This window comes from Aedes aegypti, chromosome 2 (assembly GCF_002204515.2).
Source record: "Aedes aegypti strain LVP_AGWG chromosome 2, AaegL5.0 Primary Assembly, whole genome shotgun sequence".
Taxonomy (NCBI): Eukaryota; Metazoa; Arthropoda; class Insecta; order Diptera; family Culicidae; genus Aedes; species Aedes aegypti.
Window position 1 is genome coordinate 313,092,379 of NC_035108.1, and position 15,849 is coordinate 313,108,227.

The following is a 15,849-nucleotide window of genomic DNA, read 5'->3' on the forward strand; positions in this document are numbered from 1 at the left end:
ATTGTCTACTTCGGTAGGTTGTGCCCCCGAGAACCACTCAACTTCACTACCTTCATTCACTTTCTCCCGTGATGAACACTTCGGATCCTGCATTTCCAAGAATTTCGCATCTCGACTTATCGTCACCATATCCGTTCCGGTATCCACGAACCGGTAGCCTTTATGCTGCTCCGAATAACCGATGAACGTCAACTTTCTCGCTTTGCTCTCGAACTTGCCACGTTTCACTCCTGGAACATGAACATATGCCGGACACCCGTATGCCTTCAGATGCCCCAGCTCAGGCTTGCGACCACACCACTTTTCGTACGGTGTCGTATCCACTGACCGGGACGGAAGCCTGTTCTGCAAGTATGCAGCAGAAACGCAAGCTTCTCCCCAGTAACGCTTGTCCAAACCAGCATCCATCAGCATCGTTGTAGCCATCTCCTGTAGCGATCTATTTTTCCTTTCCGCCACTCCGTTTTGCTGAGGCGTATACGCAGTCGTATACTGTGCCTTTATACCTTCGTCAGCAAAGAATCGCCGCAACTCTTCGTTGGCGTACTCGCCACCGCCGTCGGATCGGATAACTTGTGGTTTTCGTCCAAACAAGTTCTCCACGTACCTCACATATTCCTTTATCTTACCAGTAGCCTCCGATTTCTTTTCCAGTAGATAAACGACCGTGTACCGACTGAAATCGTCGATCATCGTCATCAGAAATCGTTTTCCACCAGGCGTCGTCGTTCGCATTGGACCACAGAGATCTGTGTGGACCAACTCCAAAACACGCTTTGACTTTCTTTCCGCTACTTTCGGAATCGGATTCCGCGACAACTCACCCTCCAAACATGGCTCGCAAGTTTGTCTGATGCCGCAATCCGTGATCTTCACGCCTACGCCCAATTTGCCATCGACAATCTTCGACAATACTGCCGGGTCTCTGTGCCCGAAACGCTTATGCCACTGATGTTGGCAGTTATGATTGTGCACCTTACCTTCCACTTTCCTTGCGACTTCCGCCAGCTTCAGCTTGTACAGGGATCCAGCCTGCTCTCCGGCAACAACCACCTTACCGCTGACGTCGCAAATGGAACAGCCATCCTTTCGAAATTTCACCACAAATCCTTTCGCGGTTAACTTGTCCACAGATACAAGTCCACTTGTGAGGGAGGGAACATACAACACATCGCGCAGCTTTACTTCGATTGTATTTCCATCTCCACCTACACACAACACTACACCATCACCGCATCCAGCTGTGGCAGCAACTTTGCCGTCGGCCAAAATCACATTTGGACCAGCCTTCTCCTCGAACGTCGTGAAAAATTTCTTGTCACTTGTCATGTGGCAGCTCGCTCCACTGTCTATAAACCAGCATTCACGCTGTCCATCATCCGCCACCATGAAGCACACACCGGCACTGCAGGTTTCATTTTTCACTTTCTTCGCATTTTGCCTGCCGCTCGATTTTTCTTCTGGCTTATTCTCGTCTTCGCCGCTTTTCTGCTTCGCCAGATAAAGCCGGCAATTCCGACGCACATGGCCAGGCTTGTTGCAGAAATAGCACACTCGTTGTGAAACACCACCCACACTTTGCATTGCACTTTTCATCGCTTTCATATCAAACGAATCACCAGATCGCTCTTTCCGCCTCTCGAATTCATCCAGTAGCTTCGATTTTACCAGTTGCATGGTGATATCGGCATCGGCACGACTCTCTAGGGCCGTCACCAATGTTCCGTAGGAGTCGGGCAAGCTGCGCAGGATCATCGCGATCCGCAGCGACTCTTCCAGCGGTTGCCCCGCATTCGACAAACGGTCGAATAAATCTTCCAGCACTACCAAATGGCACTCGAGATCACCACTTTCCGCGAGATTCACACTGCAAAGCTTTTTCAATAAAGACACACGCGACGTGACCGTGTTCTTCTCGTGGTATGCTTTCAACTGTTCCCAGAAAGCTTTCGCACTGTTCGCGTTTTTCACTAAACCGAACTGATTGTCCTCGATACATAAACCGATTGTGGCACGAGCTTTCCGGTCGTCTTTCGTCCACTGATCGGTAACAGGTTCCGGCTTCACATCGCCGACCACATACCAGAGCTCCTCCCTGGTCAGGAGCATCTCCATCCGGAACTTCCAGATCTGCCAGTTGTGGTTGCTCAGCCTGGCAAACGCGAACTTGTTCTGCTCCGCCATTTTGTTTTCCGAACTGAATCACCACAGCAGGAAACAAAATCCAATCACACGCGGCGCGAACACCCGAAACAGGAAAACAGTTTCTCACACTTTCTTCCTAAACTATCCGGAAATTAGATTTCGGATTTCCTCTGGGACCATTACCTGTTGGGCAGAGGTGGACACGGCACAACGGAAGCGAAACACCGAAGAAAAGGAAACCGGACAAGGAATGAAACACTTGTGTGAATGAAACGAGATAAACTTTAATGCACGTCTGCTCGGGTTGAATATAAACGGATGAATGAAAAAAATCAACTGTACTTTGCGCTGTTGCTTCGTCTTCTCTTTCTCAATGATGCGCTTTTGGCGCGCTCGTTCGACGGTGCAGTGGGTAGCATTCAGGGTTGCCACCTTGGTTACCACTCACCGAATACTGCACGGAGAGGAAACAGCATTGCATATTCCATCAGCCCATTGACCTCTATAAAAATTCTGAACACAGACCTCGATAGGTATTTTTAAGATGAAAAATAATGCCGAAGATCGCGAAACAATCCGACACCTGTGAGAAAAGTTATTCAATTAAAACCTTTTGGCAAGACGACGTTGATTAACACGTAAAGGAATAACAATAATAAGAAAATCGGGCAAAATTCCCGAATAGTCTATGCTTAATAACTTTTTTCACAAGCATCGAATTGCTTTGCGGTCTTCGGCAATGTTGTTCATCGTAGAAATGCCTATCGAGATCTGTGTTCAGAATTTTTATAGAGGTCAACGGGCGACCTCTGGCGATTTTTCTTTGCAAAAGTAAGTTTTCCCATAGTAAATCCCATACAAACTTTGAACGGCTGGCGCTAAAATATAGTTTTTCCGATCGAGCTGAAATTTTGCACAGTTGTTATGGGACATAAATGCAATCCAAAAAGTGGACTGGAGCGAGAATCTAATTTTTCATATATTCGTGTCCCAGGCTACTGTTTACTACAGAAAACAAATCCTAACGGTGAAGTGAATTTTTTTTTCCGCATTTCTAGCGCAATTTGTGTTTCCTTTTGTGTTTGAGATGATGTTATGAGCGATTTTGAACTTTTAATCTTGAATACAAGCCTGTTGGAAGAATTTAATTCTTCTTTTTTTTTGGCATTATGTCCTCACTGGGACAGAGCCTGCTTCTCAACTTAGTGTTCTTATGAGCCCTTCCACAGTTATTAACTGAGAGCTATTTTTGCCAAAGTTGCCTTTTTCGCATTCGTATATTGTGTGACAAGTACGATGATAATCTATGCCTAATTTGCTTTGTAGCCGTGAACTCTTACCACTCGGCTAAGGAAGACCTCAACTTAATTCAATAATAAGTGATTTAAAACAATCCAAACATTCAGCCAAAGTGTGTGAGACATAGCTTCTAGCATCACCAGCATCATCTCACCAAAACAAGTTCGCCAGCTGTCACCTGGTATTTCAACATGGCGGATGCAGTATTCTGGCTGATTGAACTACCTCCCTTTTAGATGCTTTGTATCTGGCTGCGCACCTTCCAGTGACGTAGGAACTGCCAGTTGAGTATGTTGTGTTAGAAAGAGAGGTAAATAAACAAAGAGACACTTCGAAATCTCGCGGAACATTACTAAAGGACCTATCTAACATTGAGAGGCTCTCTTTGTTTACTTTCTCTTTCATTAATAACTGAGTCACATTAACCACTTCTGTTGCGTTTTTTGTATGAAACGCTAGTCAAGGAAATTGACTTTCGATCTATAGTGAAAAACTTCCCAAAAACTTTAGTATTCCACTGTTATAATTGAAAGAGAGCGAGAGAGGAGAGAATCTATCATTTGTACATAGGTCCTTTAGTAATGTTACGCGAGAAATACATATATCTTAAAGCTAAGTAGGGGAAGTGGTGGTAAAATGAACAGGGGTGGTAAAATGAACACCGTACCTTTTTCCGAGAAAAAACAAATTTCGATGAATTTTTACCATGCACGGACGATTTAAAACATAAATCTGAGTGTACGAGTTGATACGGAGGTCAATTGAAGTGAAAATATCAACGAAAACTAAGATTTTAGAAAACCACGTTCGAAAGTTAGAACTGACGTAGCTTTTAGCTCGGAAGACTTGAGATTTTTCAGTGAGGTGAATATCGTTATAATATGATGTCAAATCTGATACCTTTAGAATTCTTTTAGAATGGGTTACAATCATTAATGAATGTATTTTCGGTGGGGCAATAACAATTTTCCGAAATATTTGTCTTGCTCACGTTTTTTGCATGGTGTTCGTTTTACCACCAATCGCTGTTCATTTTACCCACATAGTGCAGGTAAAATGAACATTTGCATCGCTTTTTGATAGCGATGAAAATATGTGAAAATTTAGCTATTTCAGTCTGAATCCATGTCGCTGCTATAGATTACATCCCTATTTTTGATGCTGTGCGATTAAACTATACAAATTTTTCGTTTTTTCTATCAGAAACAAGATGATTTCCTTAAGGTGTTCATTTTACCACCCCTTCCCCTATGCTGTTTCGCTCAAGAAAAGTAAAGAAATTCCTTGACTGAATGGAAATTTCCTACTGAGAGCCCCCTTTGAAGTGACATTTCTTTTCAACTGCGTACTGCGATCAGAAAAATGTGATTTTCTTGACCATTTCTTGGAAGAAATTTTCCACGCATCGAGATAGGCGATTCCTTTTCTTGTCAGCCTTAAATATAAAATGGTCCACAGCCTTAAATATAAAATGGTCAACATAGGAACAGTAGTAGACATAGTATTCAGAATTAAAGTTGATTTTGTGTCTAGTTAGAGTACCAAATTAAAGATTAGCCAATTCTGTGAAGTGCATAAGTGCGCAAAGAATAAACACCGGTTTTTTAACATCTCAGATCTCAGAACTTTATCGAGGTTTGGAAATCTATAACTATTAATCAAAATAAGATTAGATTGATGAGTGTTCCATATGAGATATTGAAAACCGACGAGGACACAAGGGTCATCTTTCCTGGAAGAAAAAGAAAAGATGGATTATTTCGAAGACTGAGCGGTTCCACGCCGTTTCGCAAACCCGATTATTTTTGTATTTTTTGAATCGCCTGAAAATTTGCATACACATTCTTTATGACCAAAAATGCCATTATGCACTTTCAGACTGCCATTTTGAACCTCGCCTTATATTTTAGAAGGGCGTATCGGAAAATGCATGGTAAATCTTTAAAAAACTGTAACCCGAAAACGGTTTGTCCGATCGATTTGAGATCTTCTACAAAGTTGTTAGTTTAGCTTAGGACTATATGGAGAAAAATATGCACGGTAAAAAAAAGTTACAGCTTATTTTTTATTTCAAAAACAAAATTTTCAAATCGATTTTCTCCAGAAACGCAGTTAAGATTTTTTTATTTTTGGATATGTTTTAGGGGACAACTTATGTGATTTATTGCCGAATTTTTCGAATTATGGACAAAAAAGTTATGATATTTGAAAAAATTACAGATTTTGAAAAACAATCGAAATAGAGGAAAACAATAATTTTTTATGTGATTATTTGAAAGTACAGAAAAATTGCAATCGAAAAGTTCTTAAGTAAATTTTTTCTAGGTTGCATAAATTTCGAGATATACTCATATTTATATAAAATTTTCAAATAAAAAAAGAAAAATAGGCCCTTTTCAAGCATATTTCGTGTTTCTCCATTCCAGAAAAAAAATATTTTGATTGAGCGAATCGTAGCTAAATCGTTTATCGTTTGATCAAAACATTTATGCTTAAGTATTGAAAAAAGAGTGCACGGTAAAAAATATAAACGATATTTTCAAATGACAATTTTAAGCTAAAAGTTCTTAAAAACCGCAACATTGATGTTTTTAATTTTTGGATATGTTTTGCAGCATATTGTTTGTAATTCTTGCACAATGCCTCAAAACGGAATATTTTTGGATAAAAAATAAATTATTTAAAAAAATAAACAAAACAAATTTGTGTAAAACGATATTTTTGGTGCGTTTTTTTTAGTACAGAAAAATAACCGCCGAAAGTTGAAGTTGGAGTCCACCGGTGAAGAAAAGGATGCCGTGCCGGATTTGCGGCAAAGTGGACCACCGAGTCCGGAACTGCAAAAGCTTCAAACGGTTCCAGATTTGTAAATTTCTCTTTTTACTGTGAAAAATATTTTTTTTTGTCTACTCCAGTAAAAATCTCATTCAAGAACATGCTTCCAAAGAATTCACGATGAAAATCCCATGTCATCTTCTACGAATTTTCAGGTACATTTTGAAACATGTGCTTCTCAGAGATTTCTTTAATAGTTATTTCCGTACTTATTGGGTGCTTAACATAAACTTATTTACCAGTGTTAACTGAGTTCCTCCTGGGAGTTCCACAGAAAATCATTCTCGGGATTAGTAGTTATTATTTAACTGATTTTTACTGAAGTTTCTCTAAACTTTTCTGATATGAAATTATTTTGAACATTTCTTCAGTTCACTAACAATTTTTTAAAACTTTTATTTTGAGGTTCTTGCTTTAGGCTTTCTGCAGCTGCATTTGGCATTTTTTCCCGAAAATCTCTCGGAAATTCGCTGCAGAAATTTTGCAGGTTTTCTTGTAAAACAACATTAAATGATTCTTCTAGATGTTATTCAAAGATACCACAAGATTTTTATAAGCAATTAAAAATGATTCAATAGTATAAATGTTCTTACCAATTTCTCAGAGAAGTTCTCCCTAGGCCCATCTGAATTTTTGTCGCAGAAAATTGTTTAGATTTCTCTTGAAATCATTTTGATATTGCTTCCTTCATTTCTTCAAAACTCTCTCTCTCTAATAATACTTTAAAATTTCTTAAAAAATGCCTTCCTAAGAAAAATTAAATTAAATTAAATTAATTTATTGCAGAATACTTCCAACAGTTCCTTCAATAGCTCTTCCGCTAAAAAATCTCAAGAGTTTCTTTAGCAATTTGTTCAAGCATTTCTTCAGAGAATTATATTATTGCTTGTCCAAGGATTTCTTCACTATAGATTATTTTTGAGAGTTTTTTCTTCAAATAACACATGCGATTCATCTGGGTATTTTTGAAGAAATGCCAATCTTTCAGTTTCTATAAATCCATCCACTCTCTATTTTTGGTTCAAAATCTACTCTAGGAATACCTCAACATTTAATTTAATTTTATTTCTCTTTGAAAATTACTCTACGAATCACTTCATATCAATATCCAATTTATTTTAGATTTCTAGAGAAACGCATGTTTGCTAATTTCCTGTCGAAAAATTCAAGAACTCACTGTAGAATTTCTGATACTTTTTGACGAAATTCCTGAATACATATACAGTAATGTTCCGATTTTGTCAGCCCCATGTTGCATTTAGGGTTGACAAAATCGGGATAAAGCTAAAATCGGGATAAATTTTTTCGACTGGTTTCAAGTTTTATTTTAACTTAAGGACTTAGTTTAATAATTTTGTTAATATAAACATTGTTTTTTTACTTTAATTTTCTATTAACCGTAATCCAAGTAACATTGATAAGTTTCTTGAATAATTTTTAAGAATTTTAAATTTCAAAAATTCGACCTTTATATTATTGTATAGACGTGGCCAAGGTCATAATTGAATTTATGCACCCAATATTACCAGTATAGACGTGTTTAGTTTAATTAAAAAGAATATAAATTTTAGGCTGACAAAATCGGCAACAAAGGATGCTAAAATCGGGGGTAGATAAAATTGGGTCAAAAAGGGTGATAAAATCGGGGGTAGACAAAATCGGGGGCTGGCAAAATCGGGTCATTACTGTATACCTCACAGAAAAGCGTTAGTAATTTTTTTTAGGATTTTATACAAAAATTGTTGTTCTCTTTCTTCGCCTTTTCTGAAAGACAACCATTGGCGTTAAAACGGATGGAATACTGACGATATTTGTTCTTAACATCTTAGAAAATGTTTATCATAAGCTCCGAAGTTTCATGGCGAACAGATTGATGTAGATATAAATTTTTACCTTCTTACAGAAATCCAAAACAAACTATTTTGATAATACTTTTTATTTTTTGTGGTAGAACTGTAAAAGTTGAACGCGAAAATATTGACGGTATTTAACATTGCCAAAGATGTTTTATGGTATAATTCGTAACGTAAGTTTTAACTGAATTCAAAATTTGAAGGAATTTTCTGCATTATTTTGCAAATTAATTCTTTATGGATTTTCAGCCGTACTTATGTAAAAGAATTTTGCAATTTTTCGAAACTTCTACAATAGGGTAACGACTGTTTATTTCGTTCTTAAACGCTAACAGTTGGCGCCAGTGGCAAAAAGTACAGACAACAACCTTTAGAACATTCAGTTTCTTTTACTGGCCGCCGAGCGACGACACTGTTGTTTGTATTCCACCCACTGATCACGCTACGCTGGATTCTCCAATTTCTCAAACTTTCAACACAAGCGCATGGAAGAATGGTAGTCAGAGAACTGTCAAAACGTATGGAAAATAATGAAAAACGTAAATTAATTGAAATTAGGAAACTGGATCAAAAAAGTAGTGATTACGAATCAAGTGTAAAGTGAATATATAACTTTTTGTGTTTCGTTCATCTTCTGTTGTGCTTTCTTTGCTACAGGATTTCGATTTTACTACCACTGAGCCATCTATTGCCTTTTCAGTTTTGAATATCGCCCTATTAACGTTTATTTTGTTGTAATTGGTTTGTACGATTCCAGGGTGGAATTCTTAGAGGCTTTCTGCCAGAATTCTGGGGAGTCCAGAAGTCAAGGACAGAATTCTGATAGATATCTAGGGTAATTTCTTAACCTTTCGGTCGTCGCGCGAATTTTTGTAACGCGAGTAGTCACGCGTTGTACTTTGTACAACACCCTTGGTTTTGCGAATATCCCAGGAGTGTGAACATTTAGAAAGATGACGTCTTCGGCAAAATTGTTCAGTAGCTCAAGGGCTATCATTATTTGAGCCATGAAATTCGGGATTTTACCGCTAGGCGGCGCTAGTGAGCATGAAACTTTTGTTTCGCAGTTCCCAGGATCCTGACCACTTAGAAAGATGGCGTCTTCGGCAAAGTTGTTCGGTAACTCAAGGACTATCATTGTTTGAGCTAATTGATTCAAAATTTTGCCACCAGGCAGCGCTAGTGAGCATAAACTATTTGTTTCGCAAATATCTCCTGGCCTGATCACTTAGAAAGATGGCTTCTTCGGCAGAGTTGTTCAGTAGCTCAAATTCTTTCTTTGTTTAACCCTTAAAGTTCGAGATTTTGTAAAATAATGATAGTCCCTAAACTTATGAGAAACTTTGCCGAAGGTGCCTGTCTAAAAAGTCAAGATCCTGCAGTATCCGCAAAACAAACATTTCATGCTCACTAGCGTCGCCTGGTGGCAAAATATCATATTTTTGGTTCAAATAATGATAGCCCTTGAGCCACTGAACTACTTTGCCGAAGACACTATCTTTCTAAGTGGTCAGGTTCTTGAGATAGCTGCAAACAAAAGTTTCATACTCATTAACGCCGCCTGGTGGCAAAATTTTGAATTAACTAGCTTGAACAATGATAGTCCTTAACATACTATGCAACTTTGCCGAAGACACCATCTTTCTGAATGGACAGGCTCATGAGATATCTGCAAAACAAAGTAAAACTTCCATGCCCACTAGTGCCACCTAGCGGTCAAATTCCTAATTAAAGAGGTACCATCAGATAGCGCTTCAACTTCAGAACAATTTTACTAAAGACCCCAAGATTCTATATTATCTGGATTTTGAGATATAACGATTTGAAACTGTGGTTTCCTTGAACCGTATATAGTGCGTTCGTTATTATGTGACTTCCATGTACATTTGTTGATTTTACCGTATTATAAAGGGCCATACTGTCAATAACAACTATCAAGTATTGTTCTTAAGAAGATTCTTGAGGAATACATGTTGGTTTGGTGTAGATAGATATCTTTGTTGCAAAATGATAGCATATAAATCACAACTGTTGTACAAAGTACAACAGCGCGACAGCCCGAAGGTCAAGAGTATTCTGATGGAGCTTCTCGAAAATTTTTTTTTTTTATAAATTAGATTTCACCTATAGAGAAAATATTAAAAATAATCAATATTTTTTTGTTTTCCGTCTGTTGTTCCTACCTGCTTCAACATTTTGTTTGTTTCTCCTTCATCAGAATATTCTTTAGAAAATATCCTAGAAATCTATCAGAATTCCGTCCTTAACTTCTCGACTCCCCAGAATTCTTCCGGAATCCCCTAAGACTTCCGCCCTGGAATTGCACAATAGTTCAATCTCAGAATGTAGATTCTGCCTATAATCGATAAAACTATTTCTAAAGAAAAGTTTTGAGGTAGATTAATATTCTTTTTTTATTTTTGACTATCTTAATATTTCACATCTCCCTTCCCAACTATTTTGCTAAATGTTGCTTCACAAATTTTTCAACCGCTATGTTGATCTCGGAAGCAAAAGTATTCCTGGGGTTCTTCAACTAATTTCCTCTGAAGATTCGAAGACATGAGACATTTCGAAACACTTTTCTTCAAAACGTAGATTATTCTTGCGTAATTTGGGGGAAGCAAAATTTCCATAAAAAAAACATAAACGCAATTTGTAATATATTTTGATGACATTTCTGGAAAACTTTCGATGAACTTCGCGAAAGAATTTAAAGTAAATATTTTGGGAAAACCATTTGAAAGAATTCATTGAGAAATTTCTTATTTGATTAAAAATTTCTCAATGAATTCTTTCCAATCAGTGAAATATATTAGGATGAGATTTGACAGGAACAATGGTTTTTTGCGAGAAACACGAGGAGAAACTTTGAACTTTTGACTCTAGAGGTGGCCTGACCCCCCTGTTCCCACGACAATGGCAACATCTATGCGATCTGGACAAATCGGTGGTGAAAATGTAGAAGAAGAAGGAATCATCAGGCACCACATGTGCAGCTCCGCCACAAATCAAGATCTCCACAGATTGCTGTAGAGCTGTTATACGCTGGAGGATTACGCCATTTCCCTAGCCTGCGAACTCCATAAAATCACAGTTGAATTACTTTCAGTCAAATATCTAAGATCAACACGAATTAGTTATTAGAATTTTTTATTTATCTCTTTGAATTCCCCAAAGATTTATTACTATACTAAGGCGAAGTGTTGTGATTTAATATGGGAAATAATAACAATAATGATAAAACTATAATATTTTTTTTCTCATTTTTTTTAAATTCATCCAAAAGTTTGAACAAATACTTCTCTTATTTTTTTTGAGTTTCTACTAGAATTTCCTTATTATTTTTCGTCTCATTACTTCGGAAGTTCCTCTTGAAATTTTTCCTGTAGTTTTCCTTCAAACAGTTTCATTTAAAAGATCCAGCTGGAATACCTTCATGTGTATCTCGAGGCATCTTCTCATGTATCAAACCCATATATGTGTGTTGATCGGCCCTCCTGAATTCATTACGACCGTGTTGAATTTACTGCATCTTTCACTTTTATTTCGAATCCAATTAGAGAACTCCAACGCATCGAAAGCATCACCTACTCGCCTATCATTTCGCACTTCTCGGAAACAATCGACGGTGTGACAACGATTCGTGCCTACCAGCAGGAGTCGCGTTTCACCGATACCTTGTTCCATCGCATGGAAGCCAATAACGTTGCCCAGGTCATCCTGAACTGTAGCAACCGATGGCTGGGAATTGCTCTCGATTACCTGGGGGCATTAATTGTGTTCATTGCCGTTCTGAGTGCACTGATAACGGCGAGCTTGAGTCCGGAATCGACAAGTTCGTCCCTTATTGGGCTGGCCATCAACTATGCATTGTGGGTTCCAATCTACCTGAACTGGGTCGTCAAACTGGCTGCCGAGATGGAGATGTACATCGGAGCAGTTGAACGGATACAGTTCTATATAGAAAGTAGCCAGGAGCGAATCAGAGAGAAAAACAAACGGAAATGTAAGTACACGAGCAACTCCAAACGTATAAATCTTTCAGTGCACCTAATTCAAACAAATGTCTCTGAATATTGTCAATCATTGCTCAAAGTAAGATTACCTTTATTCTCATGCTTTTTTTTTTCCCATAGACAAACCTGTTCCGATATCATGGCCCCAGAAGGGAGACATCGTGTTTGAGAACGTTTCGCTTCGATATGAGAGTCAAAAGGACAACGTAATCACAAACTTGAATTTGACTATCCCGGCTGGACAGAGGGTAAGTTGATTGTATCCTTGCCCAAAAACACATTTCCCATTTTTGCTCTTGCTTACTCCTGTCTAGCGTTTGCGCAAAACAGGGTAAAATTAATTATTCAAATTACTTTGCTTGGTGCTTGCTGGGCATCTGGGAATGAGAAGAGAGATGAAAAACAGCGCAAATGACTACATACTTTGCTTATCTCATCCCAATCTATTTCGTCAACCAGTTTGTTTCTCCTGCAGCCAGAGCTTACAAGTGCCTTAAAATATATAGTTTGTACTTTGTTGTAAATGGGGCGTCTGTTTACAACGATGGTCGTTGTCGAGTGTGAAATAAAGTGCAGTCAAACCCGGACGACAAAATTGGGACTGGCTTCTGCCCTTTTGCACTGTGCTGGAAGAAGTGCAAGCATAATTAGGGAACGATGAATTCGTTTACGCCATGGAGTTACACTTTGTGAAAATAAACAAAACGAATAAATCAAAAAGTTTGAAGGTATCAAATCAATTGGTAATCTAAATTACGGGAGTTTTTTTTTATAAACTCAGGACAGTTTTGTACTGTCGGAGAGTAAAATAAAACACAACCGTTTTCCAGAATCACAATCCAAGAAGAGACCGAATATATTTCCCGACTGCTTTGATTGAAACAATTTGAATAATCGTAATCCCTCTATACACATGTAACGACTACCCGTCACCGATACTACATTTCCTCCCTTGCATTAATATTATAATTTAAATCTAACTTAAATATAATCATTCAAATATTCTGGTCTTCTAGGATCTCGTTGTGGCCGTACACTTCTTGATTCAGTAGTTTCCTTTGTCTTCGACATTACTGATTGTTCTTGAGGTTCAGTATGTTTTTCCTGCGATTTAGTTGACTTTCCGGGTATGATTGGTTTTAGATGTGAAACATTTCGTTGTAAGATTCTTCCTGTTTCATTTGACCTTAATGTTACATCGGAACCTTTTCTTGAGAGAACTTCTAGCTCTTCAGGGTTGAAGTTGCTAGATAATTTATTGTCCTTGATTGTGCGTTTAGCAATCACCGTATCTCCTGCTCTGATGTGGCTCGGTTCAGCACGACGACGTTTATTCGCGTACTCAGCTTCCTTCATCCTTTTCTCTCTATCACGGTCTTTGATATCTTCGATTAATCTGTTTGTCAACGAAGGAAGTGCAGGTAGTTTGTCCCTTAATACCCTTCCAAACATCAATGCTGATGGTGCCACTCCCGTTGTCGAGTGTGGTGTGGAATTGTACATTAAAAGGTACATTCGTAAATCCCACTTCCAATCACTGTTCAAGGTTTCTTGACTTATCTGAAGCCGCTTCTTAAGTGCCCTGTTTGCTCTCTCGACTTCTCCATTAGCTTGAGGCCAATATGGAGTTGTTTTGATGAGATCAATTCCAAATTCTCTGCTAAACTCAACCATAGCTTCACTAACAAATTGTGGACCATTATCTGTTTTCATAGTCTCTGGTATTCCGTATCGACAGAAAGTTTCATGGAGCGCCTGAATCGTTAGTTTCGCCGTAATTTCTCTCATTATAATAACTTCAATAAATCGACTGAAATCATCCACAAGGACTAACAGGTTATGGCCGGACGGAAGCGGTCCCATAAAATCAACAGCGATATGAGCCCAGGGCTTGTCTGGCATTTGTGTCCGAACTAATGGTTCCGGTGCTGAAACAGATGATACTAATGTGCATTCCTTACAGCTCTTGACAAAACGCTCAACCTCTTTGTCCATGTTTGGCCACCAAACTTTTTGACGCAGTCGCCGTTTCATTACAACAATACCTGGGTGTCCTTCATGGGCTAGTTCCAAAACTCGACCCTGTAGAACATGTGCACGGTGGGCCAGAAACCGTTATTAACACAAAAAAATGTCCAAGAATTTGGCACCTACCATTCAAAAGATATAACATTCAAGCATCTTCTCCGTGAATTTGAAAATATTCTAACGAGGGTATCGAAAGTTATCGTGATTTGAAGATTTTGAGCTATTTTGCAAGGGATATTCACCTGCTTCAAAATATTCTCCAATGGTGGATAATTATTAATTTGTGAACCAGCCAAGTAACCATCAGCTTTGCATTAAGTATTCAAAACATGTGATATCCAATCATATTTCCTGGAAATTTGAAATAATTTCGTCGAGAAAATCAGAAGTTACGGTGATTTGTATATTTACCATTATTTCTATGAAGTTTAAATTAAAGCTCATTTGTATACCTTTGTTTTAAAAGTGTACATAATTTACAAATAAAAATGTCTATAGGACTGACACTCGGTATTCAAAAGATATAGTAGTCAAATATCTTCGCAGCTAGTTTGAGAATACTTTATCAAAAGACAACATAACTAGAATACTTTGAAATTTTGGAGCCATTAGGATTTTTTTAATCGTCTAAAATAGTGTTTACAACGTACATTTTATCTCATTGCTATACAAATTAAGTCTACAAATTAGATACAAGTTTAATGTACCGTAAATTCGGGTGAAATTGATCAGTAGGGTGAAATTGATCACTGTGTCACTCGATTTTATTTCTTCCTAATGGAGCACAAATATCAATGTAACCTACAGTGAATGAACGTTGTTTGTCGTAAGTATGTCCAAATTGTGTGCTGTGAAGTTTTTTTGCGTTCAAAAATGTTTATTTATATGAAAATAATGTAAAAGTTCAAAATCTTGTACGGTGCAGTGTTGACAAACATCAATAAACTTCTAGTTCTAGACAAAGATTTGGACATGGTATAATCCTGAAAGTTTGTGAGGATACTAAAGATATATCCCCAAACTAGATTTCATAACCGAAACTCGTGCCAATTCGTTGATTTGGTTGAAATAATTGAATTTATGTAATATATCAAGAAATTTCTTAGGAAATTGCATACATTTAGGCGTTTTTTGCGTTATTCTTGAAATTTAAACATTCATTATTTCTATAAATATTGTATTGTTAAGAATTTAGCAAGCATATTCGGATTCAGGGAGCTCAAATTTATTATGTAAAGTTGTTTTGAAAACTAATAATAATGGCATTGATAAGTGATCAATTTCACCCCGAAATGAGATCTCCCGATTTTTTATTTTAGACATATTTTTTAGCACTTAAATTACATTTGTTAGAAAATTTCGGTACTTGAGTCAATGAGGCTTACCTTCATACTTGTTTTCCTGCATTCAGTTGTTTGGCATTGTCAACATTATAGAAATCAGACAAGAAAAACCTTGAAAAGTGATCAATTTCACCCGAACTTACGGTATCTTTCATTGAAGAACACTGCCTTTCATCGTTAAACCATAAGCAAATGAACTAGTTTTTCGAAATTTTGTTTTCACGCGTTTTGTTGGTCAAGGTTTCGTTATTGTCCAAATAAGCGTTTTGGTAAACCCGAATAATTTTAAAATGGCTCCTTGTTGCTTAGTCAAGGTTGGATTATCAA

At 37.7% G+C, this 15,849-nt stretch overlaps 1 protein-coding gene across 1 annotated transcript in view; it reads left to right on the plus strand.

The window, feature by feature from the left end:
- The window catches only part of LOC5577471 (ATP-binding cassette sub-family C member Sur), a 227,405-nt gene that overhangs the window by 185,048 nt on the left and 26,508 nt on the right, over positions 1-15,849 (plus strand). The window contains exons 21-22 of the mRNA XM_021845711.1: positions 11,696-12,141; positions 12,272-12,399. Coding sequence (XP_021701403.1) covers positions 11,696-12,141; positions 12,272-12,399 — 574 coding nt within the window. The remainder of the gene's footprint in view (positions 1-11,695; positions 12,142-12,271; positions 12,400-15,849) is intronic.